This window comes from Thunnus maccoyii, chromosome 1 (genome assembly GCF_910596095.1).
Source record: "Thunnus maccoyii chromosome 1, fThuMac1.1, whole genome shotgun sequence".
Classification (NCBI taxonomy): domain Eukaryota; kingdom Metazoa; phylum Chordata; class Actinopteri; order Scombriformes; family Scombridae; genus Thunnus; species Thunnus maccoyii.
In genome coordinates, this window is record NC_056533.1 from 5,043,901 (window position 1) to 5,062,017 (window position 18,117).

At 39.3% G+C, this 18,117-nt stretch overlaps 2 protein-coding genes across 2 annotated transcripts; one reads left to right on the forward strand and one right to left on the reverse strand.

Annotated features, from left to right (window-relative positions):
* Positions 1–543: 543 nt before the first annotated feature.
* pdcd7 (programmed cell death 7) lies at positions 544–5,442 on the reverse strand. Its single transcript, XM_042409957.1, has 5 exons — positions 4,293–5,442; positions 2,542–2,680; positions 2,184–2,414; positions 1,967–2,054; positions 544–1,149 (listed from the first exon to the last, which is right to left on the reverse strand). Exons 1-5 carry the CDS (start codon positions 5,322–5,324, stop codon positions 1,005–1,007), a joined length of 1,635 nt encoding a protein of 544 aa, XP_042265891.1. The 5' UTR covers positions 5,325–5,442; the 3' UTR covers positions 544–1,004.
* A 2,623-nt stretch (positions 5,443–8,065) lies between these two features.
* spg21 (SPG21 abhydrolase domain containing, maspardin) lies at positions 8,066–17,319 on the forward strand. Its single transcript, XM_042407750.1, has 9 exons — positions 8,066–8,356; positions 8,640–8,702; positions 13,598–13,759; positions 14,898–14,978; positions 15,095–15,240; positions 15,332–15,440; positions 16,109–16,216; positions 16,326–16,466; positions 16,646–17,319. Exons 2-9 carry the CDS (start codon positions 8,640–8,642, stop codon positions 16,769–16,771), a joined length of 936 nt encoding a protein of 311 aa, XP_042263684.1. The 5' UTR covers positions 8,066–8,356; the 3' UTR covers positions 16,772–17,319.
* Positions 17,320–18,117: the final 798 nt, after the last annotated feature.

The following is an 18,117-nucleotide window of genomic DNA, read 5'->3' on the forward strand; positions in this document are numbered from 1 at the left end:
AAATGAAAATCATGATGTCATCCTTTATCCTGTTCATTCAGAAAGTTATCTGCAAAGTTTAGAAAAACATACATAAAAACTCAAGAAATAATTTACTGGTGGATAATAAACTTAATTTCTTTATTCTGTTTTTATGTTCTATTTTCATAGCAAAAAAATGATCTCTCTTTGTATTACTGTCATGAGAAAACACAGACGATACAGACAAAAAAAAACAAAAACAAAAAAGACCTGGGGAGATAAACTTTGTCAAATTAAAAAAAATAAAAATACATGTTAATGTTTTTAGTTTTCATCTTTTCTGTGTTTGCCAGAACAAAAAGAGAATTAAACTGCATTTTATTTGGGAAGCATAAAATAATCTGCTCCAGACGTTGGTTTGTGCAGTTGTACTTGTCATTTTGAATCTCATTAGCACTTTTCACACATGTGTCATCATACATCACATGAACCTTCTGGACAGAGTTTGTTTCTCCTCATGATGGTGGCAGACCTTCAGGGGGTCAGCAGTGAGATGGAAAATAAAGAGGCAAAGACAGATGATGGATTTAAAAACGTACTGTATTTTGCCACTGTCTCTTTCAGTTAATGATAAGTTAAGTGTAGTTACATTCTCAGTGGTTACCAGGACCTGAGTAAGTAAACTAGCCAGAGTGACTTTTATGGCACAACAATAGAGGTCTTTTCATGTAAAGGTTATGTTAACCTTAGCAATTAACCACCCAATTAACCACTACTGAATCTAAATGGAAAGTGAAGTTATCAAACCCCAACTGAACACCAGGGCAACATTAAAAATGTTAAATAGAAAAACCAGATGAAAAATCCCAACTGATAGTAATCCTTTGATTTGTCAAGCTTGTTCAACATGTCACTTTCTACAGATGTCCATCTGCAGGTGTTTTCTTGGGATTCTGTTTACTGTCCTTACCAAAGCGACAACAAGTGTGACAGAAGATTCAAGTTTTCTTTGTCAGCCACATCTCAACAGCACACACAGTCAGTCAGAGGCCGTCACACTCGACGTCGGCACTGAGTAGAGCCGAGGCCCAGGCCTGGTCTGACGGGGCATCTGGCAGGACCCAGTTCTGAGGAACCACGGTACCGTCAGGATGATCCGCTGCCACCAGAAACACGTCCCACTCTCTCCTGAAAGAAAAACATGTTGAAGTCTTCGTCTCTGTGTAAGACTTGGATGTATCATCCTTAAGTTAATTTCAACAGCTAAATGAAGAAGTGGTGCACATTTCTTCCTGCTACTGTGTCATTCTTCATTCCACCACCAGAGGGTACCAAAGTAAGAACATCAACACTAACACATTATGCTTCATGACATAATGGTACAATCCTGCTTTTTCCTCTTCTGAGTAGCTCAATCATTTCTCAGGGCAACATGGTCACAATTTTTGTAATATGGAGGCCAAAAATGGACACAGGAAACATATAAAAAATTAATAAATATGCACAATAACTAAAAAAATAATACAAATCAAGAAAGATTAACTACAAGAAAGATTAATACATTTTGCTGATTACTTCTGTTCAATCCACTTCTGAATTCAATTCAGTTGTTTCCACATCGTATTTTCCTGTTAACACATTTCAAGCATTTATTCCTAAATGTATGTTTTTATTTCAGTTATTTATTTCCAATAGATAAATAGGTGTAGACATCAATGTGGAAATAAATGTGGGAAAATATGGAGGAAAATTAATACATGTAGAAATGAGTAAATAGAGAAATAAATAAATGCAAAAAGAATGATTTAATAAATAATCAATTTAATGATTTATTTATTTTTAATTTATGGTACATATTTATTTATCTATTTATTTATTTCCTGTGTCCTTGTTGGGCTCCCATAACTTTTTTTACTGTGCTGAGCAAAGTCATTATTCTTATTCAGGTTATTATTATTCTGACTAGTATTGTTGTTATGCAACAAGAATGAAGTAGAACACAAACCTTATTTGTACTAAAGAATGCAGTGAGCGCTCGGCCTGGGTGTAGTATTCTCTGAAGGGCTGCAGGACAGGATTAGCTGGAATCTCATCTGGGGAAAAACATAGTGCCAGCAATATTATATCTATTATTTACCCACAGGAAAATTAACACAATTACACAAAAAAACGCCTGTGAATCAATTATACCCTTTCTAAACTGATGAAACCACTGCAGTTACCTCCAAACAGCATGCCGTCTACTTTGTGTTTTCTCTGCAGCTGCCTCTCCCTCTCCTTCTTCAGTCGCTTCTCCATGTCTCTCCTCCGCTCCTCCTCCTGCTCTCCTTCCAGCATCACCATCAAGGCTTTCTCCTCTGCCGAGTACACAGCTGTCCTCTTTTTCATCACAGACCTCAGTTTCTCCAGCCGGCTGCTGAATGCCTCGTCAGATTCTTGGTCAGTGAAGATACCTGCCACACAGAGTGTCAAAGTTACTTTTTGTCTCACCTTATACAGGCTGATAAACTGGATGGATGTCGTTGTGTACAGTGTGGACTTCAGTGGCTGAAAACCTTAATAATAATTAATAATTCTCACCTTTCCTTGATGCTGCCTCTTTCCTCAGTTTGCGCAGTTTCTCCAGAGATCTGAGGATGTCCTGCATTCTCTTCACGTCTGCCTGCTTCTTTCGCACCTCACACAAAACAGAGTCTGCAGCCAGCTTCAGCTCCTGCTCCTGGTAGATGGAAACAGAGAGAAAAAAAGCTGAATATGGGCTGGGCAGTAATTCATTAATATCTTTTTCTTTAATCTCTTTGTGACAAAATCCTTACAGAAAGCTATTGTGGTTCACAGTTACCATGTCTACATGAACGATAATTTGTCACAGTATGAGATCTGAGTTATAGATTATGTGCTGTATCGCCAACTATTTTGATAATCGATTAATTGTTTTGAGTGTTTCTTTAAAGAAAAAAAAACAGGTAAACTTAATATCTTTGAATTGTGAACTTTTGTGGACAAAACAAGACATTTGAAGACGTCACCTTGGGCTCTGGGAAACAGCGACTGACATGTTTCACCATTTTCTGTCATTTTATGGACCAAACAACTAATCGATTAATAAAGAAAATAATCGACAAATCAGTCGATAATGAAAATAATCGTTAGTTGCAGCCCTGAAGGACTGGTATAGAAAACTAGGATGATTTGAGTGATGCATATTAAATCTTATTCCCTCCATTGTATTGGGGTAGAGGCAGGAATGAGGAAATAAAAACTTATTTGCATTGCAACATACCACAAGAGGTAAGTAAACAAAGTCTTGACTTTCACTCTCACTGTATTTTACCACCATTTAAGTAAAATGACTATGTCAAAGGAGTACCTCATAGAGACATACCCACAGACAATTATTTCCCGACTGCATCTCTACAGAGGTTTTTAACCTATTTCAGCACATTGTTTTGGTTTGACAGCACATTTACTGGATGTTTCACCATCACTGTTCTCATCAACCTTATTTCCAGCAGCAGCAGGCAGCTGTTCTGAGCAAAAAGCTCAGACAAACTCACAGTTCACTACCTGCTTAGCAACTAGCTGCTGGACATAGCGGAGCATCTAGCATGTTAAACACTCAGGGTTGTTCTCAGGGTTTGAAAGAGATTAGGTTTCATTTGGGAGGCATCTTTTTCACCTAATTCTTGTGTACCGAGTCAAAATGGGCTTATTTCACCAGTATTTATCTGGGGTTAACTTTCTTTCTTCCATTATAGAACAGCACACAGGCACTTTTCTAAACTGGAAAACAGTAAGCACTAGAGCCTGACTGATAAATAGCTAGGTTGATATATTAAGCAGCTGTGACTCATGAGGTAGAGCGGGTCATCCACTTATCGGAAGATCAGCGGTTTGATTCCCAGCTCCTCCAGTCCACATGCCAAGTGCCCTTGGGAAAGATATTGAACCCCACATTGCTCTGATGGCTGCGCCACTTGTGTGTGAATGATTAGATCCTACTGATGAGCTGGTTGGCACCTTGCATGGCAGCCTGCCATCAGCATGAATGTCTGTGTGAATGTGGCTTGTAGTATAAAAAGAGCTCTGAGTGAGTGGTTGGAAGACTAGAAAGGTGCTGTATAAGTGCAGTCCATTTACCATTATCAGCCTCAAAACTCCAGTATGAGTCTGGCTGTAGTGAGCATCCAAGCCTGAATCAAGTTGTTGCTCCCTGTCAGCTTTATAAAGTGATAATATGTTAGAGGTGTTTGTTTTTCAGCTTGTTGTGGTCCTCTTCTGCCCCCAAAATGACCCAAAATGATACAGCTTTAATTTATAAATGCACTTACCTTCTTCTTCTCCTCTACTTCATGTATCTGCTTCATCCTCCATTTATCTATGGCAGCCTCTTTCTCTGCCATGCGCGCCTCTCTCTCCTTTTCCTCCATTTCCAGCAGTTTCCTGGCCCTCAGTCTCCGGGCCCTCCTCTTAGCAATACGGGACAATTTAGCTTGAAAGCCACTTACACGCTCACCGTCGCTGAGAACTTTCAGTTTCTCCTGTAGCTCTGTTTTGACATTTAAAGCCAGTCGATAAGAGTCTGTCCAGGCACAGTCAGTCTCCAGGTTGTTCTTGAGGCTCTCACAGGACTCAGACAGCTGTGAGAGGAGCTGAGCTGCACTGTAGAGAGCTTCTCTCAGCTCAGGAACACTGAGCTGGTGTGGCTGCTGGGTCCGTGGGCTCTTGGAAGACTTGCCTCTGTTTTGTAAGAAATGTTTAACCCACTGTTCATCCTGCTTCCTCTGCAGAGCCGTTTCATCTTGCGGCTGTTTAATTGTCTCCAGACTCCTGTCATTGTCCCTAACCCGAGGAGGAAACGAGCTATGGCCGAACAGAGCTCCTCTCTCAGAGAAACTCTGATATTCCTGCTGCTGTTTTTGACCGGACTCTACGGCTGAGTGGAAGTCATACTGGTTAGTTTGCGGACCAGGTCTGAAATGCTGGTTATATGTGTGAAACGCTGGTCCCGGGCTGTTGTATGTGTTTCCCGGGGCGTGAGGGGGGATACTCGGGAAGTGTCCGGGTGGTGGACAGCCGAGAGGAGGCGGTGGGACGGAGGGATCAAAACCGTATGGAGGAGCCAAGTGGGGGGCTCCGAAACCCCCTGCTACGGGAGACGGTGGAGGAAAATCGTACCTGAATCCGAAAGAGTGTCCGTCATATCCCTGGGGGGCTGTCCACCGAGGAGCAGTGAGGTCCTCCTGTGCAGCATCAGGAGGCGCCCTGTTGGCGGTGTACGCTGTCTCCACATAGCCGCCATGATAGACAGGAGGCTGCTGCTTCTCTGGCGGACCGTGGTGAAATGTATTGTCCATTTTCATGCACAACAGTACACTTAATCTACAGAAAAGACTCGTTAAATTACAAAGTAGCTAGCTAGCTAATCCTTGTAGAAGCCATGTTTACGTGATGTCGTCATAACGTCTTTACCTTCTTCTTTGCGGCAGCTTTGAGTCGTTTAGTAGGTTACTGCCCAACTACCGGTAGAGGCTGAATGTGGTACTGCAGCCTATGACTTCAGTACCAAAGAATCATACCAGTGTTGTTGCTTGTTGTACTGTAAAAACACATAATACATACAGTATAACAGAAGAATTATTCGGGTTCTTTATTTAATTCAATTTATTTAACCAAGATAATCCACTCAGTAGCAGTACTGCTACTCCAGAGAGCAGTAGTGGAAGAAGTATTCAGATCCTTTAATTCAGTAAAAGTGCTAAAACAGCAATGTAAAAATACTCCATTACACGTAAAAGTCCTGCATGAAAAATCCTACTACAGTAAAAGTGTTATGAGCTTGATTAATGGGAGAGGAAAGAAGAAAGGGAGTCCTGATAAGTACATGTGAAGCAAATGTAGCATTCCACAATGTAAAAATACACCATTACAAGCAAGAGCCTTCATTTAAAACTGCACTTACAATATCTTAGACTGTATAAATAAATTCCGTTAATACATATGCACAAAAAGTATGACTCCAGTATTACAACTCTGGAATTGGAGTAGCATAGTGACTTTTTAGAGCAAAGAGATCATATATTTTGTATGTATCTGAATCTACACAGTAACCTGCAGCGGCTACAATCACTGTTTTCATATTAAAAATAGATCACAGTATTGTGTGTGAAAGGGGTCGCTTGGATGAACCCACATCAGCCGACTCTGCAGTTCCCCTCAGCTCTACAGAGCTTCATTCACAGTCTCTTTTAGCCCATTGTTCTGGTTTTCCGGCAGCAGCGGGCAGTTGTTTTACACCACCTGTCCAGCACCAGCAGACAGACAACTAGCTGGTGAACGATTGGAGCATTTAGCAACTAAAGAGCCAGATATTGCCCTCAGTTAGTGGAGACCAAACAGAGTTAAACATAGAGTGAATATTGGACTTGCATTTATCAAGGCCACGAACATGACTCCAGATAAATGCTAATGATGCTCCATATCTGCTGGATGTGTGGATAATCAGCATGCGAACCATATAAATATAAAAGGTGATGATTATATCAATATTGTGTTTACAGCTTGTTTAACTGTTCCACAGTGGCTAAAAAGTGGTTATTGCAGGTTTAAACTCTTGAATAAGTGCAGTCTAGTTTTCTGACATTTAATAATGGAGGTTAATGTAGTATAAAATGAAAATCTTTATGTAAAGTACAGTACTTGAATACATGTACAGTTGCTTTCCACTACTGCTACTAACTGTTTTAAAGAATGTTAGATTCGTTTTAGATTTATGACATTTGTAAGCAAGGCTGAATTACTAAGTGGAAAAAGCAAACAGCTGCCCTAGGACCTTCAGACTTTCAATGGAACCAATGGCCCCAGACTTATTGTGTATTACTTGGTTTGAGGTCATTTTAATAACTGCAAATGTGTTAGAGAATGAGCATCTAAGGCACATCAGATGAAATGATCAGGACCGAAAGACTCTGCTAATAACAAATGAACTTGAACTGAGAAAAGAAACTGCATTTTTGTTAATACTGAATAAATGTTTGTCTGTATTAATTTGGCTATTGTATAGCCTTTATACTTCATTTGTTCCCCTGTAAAGGGCAGGCTCATAATTTATCAAGTGTGTCTTAAATCAACAGTCAGGTGTCCATATGAACTGTGAGAGGTTTTCCTCGCTGTAATCATTCCTCCTGTTCATACTGGCTATACACAAATGCATGCACAAATGCATGTAAAAGTTGATGTGAAGCTTATATGAGGTTTCATCAGTCTGAGTTAGTCATATCAAGTGGATATCTACCACATTTACGTCTTATTAGCATCAAATTCCCTCTTTGTGTTTCCTCAGACAGTGTTTCCCTATTGAGCTGCGGTGGAAGTATAGTAACAAAAGGAGGGACTTTGGCACTAAAAAGACTGTAATGTTGAAAGATATCTACTTGATTTGACTCATTTGGGCGCTGAAGCTTCATATTAGCTTCAGATAAACTTTTAAATACATTTTTACACAAGAGGAGGACTGTGGATTTTGTCCCCCATCACTTATATTGTAAGTGTGTTATGAAGGAACCTTCTAATGGTCAGTATGAACAGGAGGAATAATTACAGCAAGAAAAACCTATGTCAATGTTAATTTGGGCTCCTGACTGTTGTTTTAAGAAAGACTTGAATATTGTGAATTCGTCCTTCAAGACTCCAAATTGTTGTACCATAATGTGTGTAAAGATATATCAGATATAGACCGTGAACATTTCCCAATTATCTAAGGAAGCTTTCAGACTTTAAATATAAGTCAACAAACAAACACTAGAATTTATCTTTATTTTAGTGTTATGAGTTTGCTCAAGAACTCATTCATATTTCTGACAGTAGTTTCCAGCTGAGATGAGGTGAGAAAAGAAGGAGAAGGATGAGAAACCATGGACTCTTTAAACCAGACTTAAATACCTCTCCATTCAGGAAGCCTTTTTTCCTGTTGTTTATTGTATGTATTAAACGCTGTAGCACTTTCACATTCACTGCGAATGAAACGCGCAGCCCAAATGCATTATTATGATGATTATTATTATCTCTTTAGGGTTAACTACGGGTGGGCGTGTGCGCATGCGTAGTTGTAAGAGCCGCGCAAAGTGCGAGCAGTAGCAACAAAAGGTAGCAGATTACAGATAGCCTCTGTAAACGGACTGTGGTGACACAATGGTGTAGTAATGCTGTCCTGTGTATGGCTGTGAGACAGACGCGGTGTGTGTGTGGTCGATAGGCGGTGGCAAACACAAGCGGGAGGCTGAATCTTTGCGGAAGTCGGCGAAACTCGAGTCATATGACCAGGCAGCCGGAGAAAATGCTACCTAGATATGGATAAAAATCAACCGACACGGTGACTAACATCCACAACGACACGGTAATTGTAACCACAGATCGTACTTAGACACAGTAAATGTGCTGTGTGTCATTTTTGGTCATTGAGTGTCCAGCGTAACATTTAACAGCCGAGTGTTTCCTCCCAACGGCCACTCATATTTATTTCCAATGTGTCGTTAATGCAGACTAACGTTAGCAATTTAGCTAACAGAGAGGAGCCAGGTGTTTGTTGTACTGTACTCCCAGCTCCATTAGTGAACTAACTGCGCAATTCAGCTGTTTAAAAAAATGAATTAATGATTTGCTCTGAATGTGTCCCACAGATGGAGGAGATTAAAGTGTCTCCTGACTATAACTGGTTCAGAAGCACAGTGCCGCTGAAAAGAGTAAGTAGCGATTTTTCTTTGGGGTCAGGTCTGTGATGGTGGCCTGATGAGCCTACTGCATGCAGATCACCACGGGAGGAGGGACAGGCTCAATATGTACGACAGAAACAAGTATACATAAATACCTACAATGAAAAATATAATGAATGAATAGAAATATTGAAATAGATTGGCTGTACGACATAAATAACATTCCCAGGTAAATAAACATGGCAATGCTCTTAAAGTAAACGCTATGGGGATTATTAGTTTCATATTGCCTAAGTATTTGACGTATTTGCTGATATGTTAATTTCAGTGGCCATTCAGTGATAATGAAACTGTGTTAATCAGGGACGTGTGGTTGTTGTTAAACCCATCAGTGGCTGATCATTGTCATGGAGAATGATTAGATTTGCATATTTGTCTTGTTTTTATTTCAGTAGTGTTGAGTTGGTCAGTGCCAGGATGAATAGCCAAGTCATTTGCTACAGGAATACATGTTTTTTTTTTTCTTCCTCTTCTTTTTTATATTGAGCATGAAAACATTTGTTATCACAGATCCAACAAGCTATTGTGATTCTCCTGATCCCTTGTAGAGATTGAAAGTGTGCTTGGGAGTTCTTGCTGAGTTGATGTAATGGTCCATGAATTTTACTCTGGCATAACAAAAACAAAGATAACATGTTGTAAACTACTCCAGTAAAAACACAGATGTAGCTCTGTTGAGGGTTACCTTGTGTATAAGGGCACCATCATAACAGTAAGTAATTTCAAGGTGCTCATCAGTCAAACCAATCTCTGTAGTCCTCTGACCGGATGATTGAAGCAGCTCCTATGTGTGTAGATATGGAAGTGTGATGCTGTCCATATACCTGATGAAGATCTGATAGGCCGAAACTTTGCGATCCAATAAATATTGCAGCCGTAAGCGAGACAGTGTGCGGGAGTTCCTCTCATTATTTTTAAGATGCACCTTCCTGCGACACACCTGTCTCATATTCAGGTGTGCAGAGATTTTTTTATCAAAACATTTTTAAAGGTTACCTTGAGCTTACTTGAGCATTTCCATTCAAATAACACTCTAAACATCTCACATGGTGAGATTCTTCTTCTTCATGGTGAGATTCTTCTTCTTCATGGTGAGATTCTTCTTCTCTTCTTCTCTCTTACCAAGTTTACAGTATCACCTCATCAGATTTATCTTGTGGTCCTTATATAATACTCTAGTTATAACTAGATCCACCTCAAGCAGTTACAATAATAACATGTTGTTAATATGTTGATGCATCAGTATTTAGAATGCACTTTATTAAATGTATTTAATATAGTCACTGCTCTATTCTTAAAGTAAAGTTAGCTGATAATACTTCACTACCTTTACTTAATTTGGATTTTAAATGCAGGACATTTACTTGTAATGGGAGTATTTTTATACTGTAGTAGTTCTACTTTTACTTAAGTAAAATATCTGAATACTTTATCCACCACTGCTTATGGAAACAACACAACTGCGGATAATTTATCATAAATTTACATTCAGCCTTATTTTCTGGAGCTATTCTTCCATATTTAATAGATTTATGTGTTACGTTCTCTCACCAGTTTCATGTCCCAGTGGTTTTATTGGAGCGTCTGAACATCTTCATTGGCTTGAGGTCATTACTGTGTGCAGTGGCAGGAAAGGAATATAACGTTCAGCCATTTCAGTGTGTGGTTACAGTGCTTTTAGGAGCTGGAAGCATTGATTTTGGACATTTAGTTATGATGTTTGAGCGATCTCCTGCCCCACATGTCCATGTCTTGTTTAGTGCTGCTCTGCAATCAGCTCAGCCACTCTTCATTTGTGATGGAGGTCTGCATTCATGACCAAACCACTTGTTAAACCAACTTCATAGATCGTGTTTAGAGAGCTTTCTCACAAACTGTCTTATGATGATAAACTGGTTCAAAGCAAAATGAACAGAACACTAAAGTCCAACTGATCAGGCATTGTTGCCTTTTCAAAAATACTTGAGTACAATACTAAATCAGAAGGATTAAGACAAAAAGGAATGACTAATGGATAAGCTGCTTAACTACAGTAACAAGAGAGTTAATACTGAGATACTTTCCCCTCCTGACCACGTTTTTTTTCTTTACGGAGTCGGTGACCTCCTACTTTTATTGCTCTGACTGTCATTTAGACCAACGAGAGCTCATATTTCTCCTTCCCGGTTGTCAGAGTTTCTGCCTTTGATTCAGACCGCAGCCTCACCACATTGTCACTAGTGAGATTATGACAGTTCAAAGTGACTTTTAAGTTTCACACTTGGCTTCAGTGAGCCATTGAGTCCCTTAGAATAGTGCTTTGTGAGAGTAAGTTAAAACGATGATTCCCTCTCCGTCTGTGTTGAGAGTCTCACAGCACATGTTCATCAGGAGGCACAGTTGGGTCAAACAGTCAGTGAGTCAGACCGTCACATGCTTACAGTAACTATGGCACAGTCTGCACATTATACACCTTTTGGCCTGTGACCTTTTTTTTTTTTTAATAAAGTAATAGCTGCTGGTGTTATCATCACAGGTTGTATACTGTATGTCAATGAACCGAGAGCAGATTGTTTCATTTAGAGGCCTGAAGACATAAAAGTATTCAATATGTCACAAGAAAAACCAAATGTGGAGTAAAACCTGATTAGTAAACTTAATCTTTCCTGTCTTGACTGTTTTGCCAAACATTTTTATGTTTTAGAGCTTGCAAACGTTCCTCATTTTTAGCATATTGCATGATGTTAGAGTAGAAACATGTCTCATACAATTTTAATGCATAAAGGGTAAAAAGTTGCTGAATCATGCTGACATTACAGTCGGTGTAGACGGCTCTCCCCTGGTTATTTAAAAAGCCGGTGTCATAATGCTTGTATGTGAATGTGAGGCTCCTGCATGAGTTCGTTGCTTTTTTTTTATTTTAAATTTATTTATTGATCACAACTCTTTACTGCACAAGCATCAAGTTATAACTGACAGATTCACTGCAAAAAAAAATCAGCAGTATCAGATTTTAATGTAAGATTTGTGAGAATAAAGCACTGATGCTGTTTATTATTAGTGGAGTCATTTGAGGTTAGTGTATGTGTTTGTTCCTGTGACAGCGAGAGAGAAGGAAGCAAAACATTAACGTGTTATTCAAAGTATGTTCAGTCATGGTATCACTTTTTACACTACTGCCATATACAGCACCATCATCAGTTATCATTACCAGTTATAAATGATGAAAATATGTCAACAGTAAACAAAAGCTGATGAACGGTTGTCAGCGTAGCAGTACGCACCAGGTTTAAAACTACGGTATGTACAAGACGTCTGTAGGTTAACTTCCTCAAAATCAATATCAGAAAAAACCAGAAATAGTAAGGTGAAGGACAGAGCTGCTTACTGTTGTATGAACACAAACTGCATGTGCGTGGAAGTAAAACCAGAGCATAAAACAGCTGTCAGGTGTGTCAGGGTCACAAGAGGCCAGCAGACTGATTCCCAACAACTGAAACAGATGAGTGCATTGAAAAGCCTAATAATGTAAAAAGTTGTGCTTTCAGGACAGTCTGAGGAGCTACAGTATCGGATATCACTGGATAACATCGCGTTATCTCAGCACAGTCAGCTGTGTTGCACTGATACAAATAAGTTCTGTGACCCGCTGTAGTCAGTGTTGGATTAGTTTACACCATGTCCAGCTAATCGCCCGCAGGTCTGGTTTCAGAGAGGCCGTGATTTGTTAACATTTCCGTTTGGATGTGGAGCCAGCTTCATGAGTCACTGTGTGTTGTCGGTTGAAGATTTCTGAACCACCAGGTGTAATTATAACCACAGTGAATGACACACAATCAGCACAGTCATGCTAAGACAATATGAAAATAGATAATAGTGCAGATGATGAATGGGATGAGATGAAATAGTGACATGATAGCAGCACTCTGGTAGCGTCCCAGTAAAACCACGACTGTGTTAACAGTCTGCAATAAGCTTTACACATGAACACGTTAATTTCAGCTTAATGACATAATGTTTCCCCCATGATGCCTTTAGTTATTCCCACAGTCCAAACACTTGTAGTGGATTAATCATTATCCATGGGTATGTTATCGGTTAGTGTGGTCAAAAAACGTGTTTTTTATTATGTGAACTCTTTGTACTCTTAATCTTAATTTAAACTATACACAGCAGCCTTTGTGTCTGTATCATGAAGCAGCATTAGTGTGTTATCCAGCTGTCTTAGTGCTTAACTCAGTTTTCTGGTAGAAGCTGACTCACTTTCAACAAGTGCAAATCACCATGGTAACCAATGCTGCACAGCTAATTCAGAGGATCAGATCAAAACCTGTCAACAGCCGACATGGACAGAAGTACTGACTTTAAAATAAAGTGATGTGTAAAAATGAGATGGATGTTAACAGACAAGTAGAACATATTTCCTCTCTTATTTATGGCCTTAGCCTGACTTAAAATGTTATTATTCCTTGTGTTTCTACAGCTTCTTGTTCTTCTTTCACCTCACTGTAAATCACGTTTTGCTGCTCACTGTTTTATCTCATATCATATATTCTCCAGACTCAGTGAAGCCTTAACACAGAGTCAGACTAAGTTGAGCATGTTTTGTGATGAAGGCTTCTGGAAAGCTTTGTAGCATGTTTGGTCTCCATCTTCAAGCCAAATAATTGCATATTTGGAGCCAGTTCAGAAGATTAGATCAACTGTAAAACAGTCTGTTGGGTCATAACTAGCTCGTAGCGTCCATTATGTTAAACCTTAATAAAATAAAATGATGAGCTGTATTCAAGTAGCATTTAAACAAACAGTTTTCCACATTTAACATACATTCAGTATGAATAACAGCACATATTGTCTTGTTTTGTTTTTTTTTTTGTCTCCGTCAGATTATTGTTGATGACGACGACAGCAAAGTGTGGTCGTTGTATGATGCAGGCCCGAAGAGCATCAGGTGTCCCATCATCTTCCTTCCTCCAGTCAGTGGAACCGCAGAGGTTTTCTTCCAGCAGGTGCTGGCTCTGACTGGCTGGGGCTATAGAGTCATCTCGGTGAGTTCATGACAAACAATGTATGTAATTGCCATGTAAATACATAAATATCTAGTCTTTGAATATAAAACCACTTGTTCAGACGTCATGTTCAGAAAAAAGTGTCTCTTATTTGGGTCAATAGATATACAGAAGTGTGTAAACCTGGAAAGCATTACCATATATGTTGATTCAACTCACAATAGACTCATTTAGATGTGAGAGCTGAACCAGTGAAAATGGCTAAATAATAAAGTAGTAAATCCAGTACGCTGGTAGTATAAAATGACCTCTTGTATAAAGGTCACATTATTTTCAGGAAGTTCTGTTTCATAAAGGAGGTTTAAATAAGTCCGACTTAAGTTATCATGGAAACTAGGTCAAACCTATTCCTCCCGACGACCACAAACTGTTCTCTACTTCTCTTCCTCTGTGTTTATGGTGATGTTTTTTTCCATTTTGCTTTATTATTTTATGGGACATATATAATGTTTAATACGTGCTGTTCCAAGGTCATTAATGTCACTGTTTCGTTTTTACATGTCAGTTTCCTTCTTTGTGAATTGATCTGTGCTTGATGTCTCAGGTTTGTGTTTCAAAGTCATAAACGAGGAGTTATAACCCAGACTTGACCTTTAGTGTGATCTCATGAGGTCTGAGTGAGCTATAAAACAGTTTAAGCCTGATTCAGTTTAAGATCATTCCAGACTGACTCTTTTCACATGAAGACTATTTCCTCTTCAGGCCTTGCTGTAGAGATTGTAATACATTCACCATCAGACATTGGAAGATGTGGTTCATTATTCATGAGCTGTGATCAGTAGTTTGGGTTTGGTATGTTTCAGTAAGGTGCAAGAACCAAAATGTTTTTCAGTATCTTTCTTTGAAAAATATGGACATAATTTCTACAAAATACTTTCTTCACTTAACCAAATATTCCAAACACAATCAGTTATACAAGAAGTTTGGCTACATAAAAACAGCTTAAAGGGAATAAATTCAATTCATTTTGATACTTGATGCACCTGACACATTTTGCTGCTGCTCAAATAGTATTGAGGTTCATTACCAACCCTGGTGATTACTAATCTGACCTGATTAATAAACTCGCCATATTTACAGCATGATTATCTTGTTGCTGTTGCTTTATCACTCTCAGCTGCAGTATCCGGTGTACTGGGATCTCATGGAGTTCTGCGACGGCTTCAGGAAGCTTCTCGATCACTTGCAGCTGGATAAAGTAAGCCTGTGGTTTTCCTATCACCTCACATGCCACTTATCTTTTCTTCCATGATGTTAATATAATAATAATAATATAATTATTATAATATGATAATCTTCTTTCGCTTGCCCCAGGTTCATCTTTTCGGCGCATCCTTGGGCGGATTCTTGGCCCAGAAGTTTGCAGAATACACACACAAGTCCCCCAGGGTGCACTCGCTGATACTGTGTAATTCATTCAGCGACACGTCCATCTTTAACCAGACGTGGACGGCAAACAGGTATTCTGTTCATGTGAGCAGCTTGTTTCCACTGATTACACGGCGGATTTTCCCCTATTTAATAATGTTTCATTTCTCTGTTCCTCCTCAGTTTTTGGTTGATGCCAGCTTTCATGTTGAAGAAGATCGTTCTGGGGAACTTTGCTAAAGGACCTGTGGACCCTAAAATGGCCGACGCAATTGACTTCATGGTTGATAGGGTAAGGCTTGTGTGTTCATATGTGTTAATGAGCTGTTAGAGTAATGAGTAGTTAAAAAAACACCACCTCTTTATTTGATTTTCTTGGTATAGAAGTGGAGTAAAAGGGTTAATGCTAATCCTAATGCTAAATGATATGGAATCATAAGTGCCTCCAGTGCTAACATTGATGTGAAATGTAAAAATGACACTTGTGGTTTTGTGGGGAGTGGCATGCTGGAACTATTTCTGGGTTTAGTGACCAAAAGCTGTGCTCACTGACTGTATCTGGCAAATCACACTATAGCACGAGATGGTGCACAAGTGTGACACGGATAGATTGAAATAGTTTCAGTATTACAACCACACATTTTTTGATCTTGCATTACTGTTTGTGTTCATGACACTTTGGACAGAACCAGGCTAACTGTTTCTTCCTGCTTCCAGCCTTTATGCTAAGCTAACTTTCTTTACAAAGTGAAACCTTATTGCTTAAGTGAAAATATTTTCGTATGTTTGCATTCAAATACTGTACCTCTCAACAATTTGTACATTTCATCTTCACCTCTGCATCGTAGCAAACAGTCAGACATTGTGATTTGGAGATTATTTGCTGTTTTGTCTGATATGGTTGAAGAGTGTCTACTGTTTTAATGTGCCTCTGCTTTCCATATTTTGTGTCTGCTGTAGTTGGAGACTCTAAACCAAAGTGAGCTAGCCTCCCGGCTAACGCTGAACTGTCAGAACTCTTATGTGGAACCCCACAAAATAAAAGAGGTTGCTGTGACCATTATAGACGTAAGTGTTAAGCGTTCATGTATTGACACAGTAAACATGAGATCATCCATATTATATATATTTGTGCTGAAGCTAAATGATGATGTGTTTATCTGTTCACGACGGTCAGGTGTTTGATCAGAGTGCGCTCTCACTGGAGGCCAAGGAGGAGATGTATAAACTGTATCCAAACGCCAGACGAGCTCATCTGAAAACAGGTGGAAACTTTCCTTACCTGTGCCGGAGTGCAGAAGTCAACCTTTACATACAAGTAAGGTTCAGTTCATGGTTCAGGAACAAATGCTGGTGCTGCACTGCAGGGGATGTTGTGTTGTTGGTTGGGGTCTTTTCATTAGATTTGTCCTTTTTTAAATTGTCACCCAAGTATGAAAGATCCACCTTGAGTCAGTGATGTAGTACTGTTTGCGTGTGCTGTGTCTCATTCTGTAGATTCATTTGCGTCAGTTTCACGGGACACGCTACGCTGCCATCAACCCTGCTATGGTGAGCGCTGAAGAGCTGGAGGTCCAGGAGAGCCACCTGAGCAAAAACCACGACTCTGATGACGAACAGTGAAGACGGCGTCCCCGTCCCCCCGTCCCCCCCAACAGTCTAGAGCAGCAGAACTGTGACCCTTCTCTCTGACTCTTTTGAACCATTTCCCCACAGTCTCTCTCACTCATCTCCTGAGCTCATTTCAAAGGACGTTCTCCAGATCAACACTGTGGCAGGTTTTTCTATGGAGCGCAATAGTCAATCAGCTAGTCAAATGAGTATATTTTTATTTTACAGATGAAGCAATATTTTGATAATTACTTGTACATAAATGGTACTTGGCCGCTTTGCTTTAAAAAACATATGACACCTTGCCTTATGTGGAATGAATTTGATAATTGTTGCACTCATAATATTGCCTGAATTGTTTGCCTAAAGTGTTCATTTATATGTATTAATATATATTCTGGTTAACACTACCAGCAGTGAACTGGTTTACTGTTAACACAAAGTCAAAAGATTAACACACTGGTTACGGATAAACATGTATCTGAAATGTTTGTGTAATTAAATGAGATTATGTTACATTTTTCCATTTGTTTTGGAATACAGTTAACTTTTTGAATTTCTCATGTTGTGATGTTTTGTTATTTTCACCTGTGTGTCCTGGTGATGGTGGTGGTGAGCTCTCTTTAACACACCACTGTAGTTCATTTGTTTTGGGGCATGTTGTGAGTGAGCAGTGAGAAGTGTGTAATAGCTTTCAACCGGCTTGTAACATGCTGGTGGAGTGTGAACTGAGTAGGCAGTGTCTCTGTAAGTGAGTGCATCTGTTGAACCGCTGATGTTTCAGCCACTAGACACAAATACTGTTTTGTAATTGGGAAAAACAAAAGTAAGTGTCAGGGGATTTTTTTTTTTTTGTAGGTTCAAGTTCAGAAAACTGGTACATAACTTAAAAGATTGTCACTGCCTCCAAAAGGTGGATGTTTGTCCTGACACTGCTTCGCACTACAAATGTGACATCACCTCACTGTGGTTGATCCATCATTCAGAACCCCTTGCAGATATATTTATTTGTCTTCCCCTGTTCTATTGTTGCGCCACTTGTGTGACCTTTTGGTATTTTGAAAATGTGCATTTTAGAAAAAGAGGAAATGGTGTCTTGCACCTTTTTATAAGCGATAATGTCAATATCCTTTGCACTGAGATGTTTTATCTTGATTTGTAGTTTTCAGTAGAAAAAACGTTGAATGTTGAAGTCTGATAATGTGCAGCTCGCCTGTGTTTCTTCCATTATCACTAATTCTATCAGAGCCAAGTCTCATTTCATTCATTCCTTATCTTAAGCTGACAAGTGTTTACAGCCCCAAGCTGAACTGTATTTCTATTGGATAATTAGCTGTGCTAGTCAATGTTTTTATATT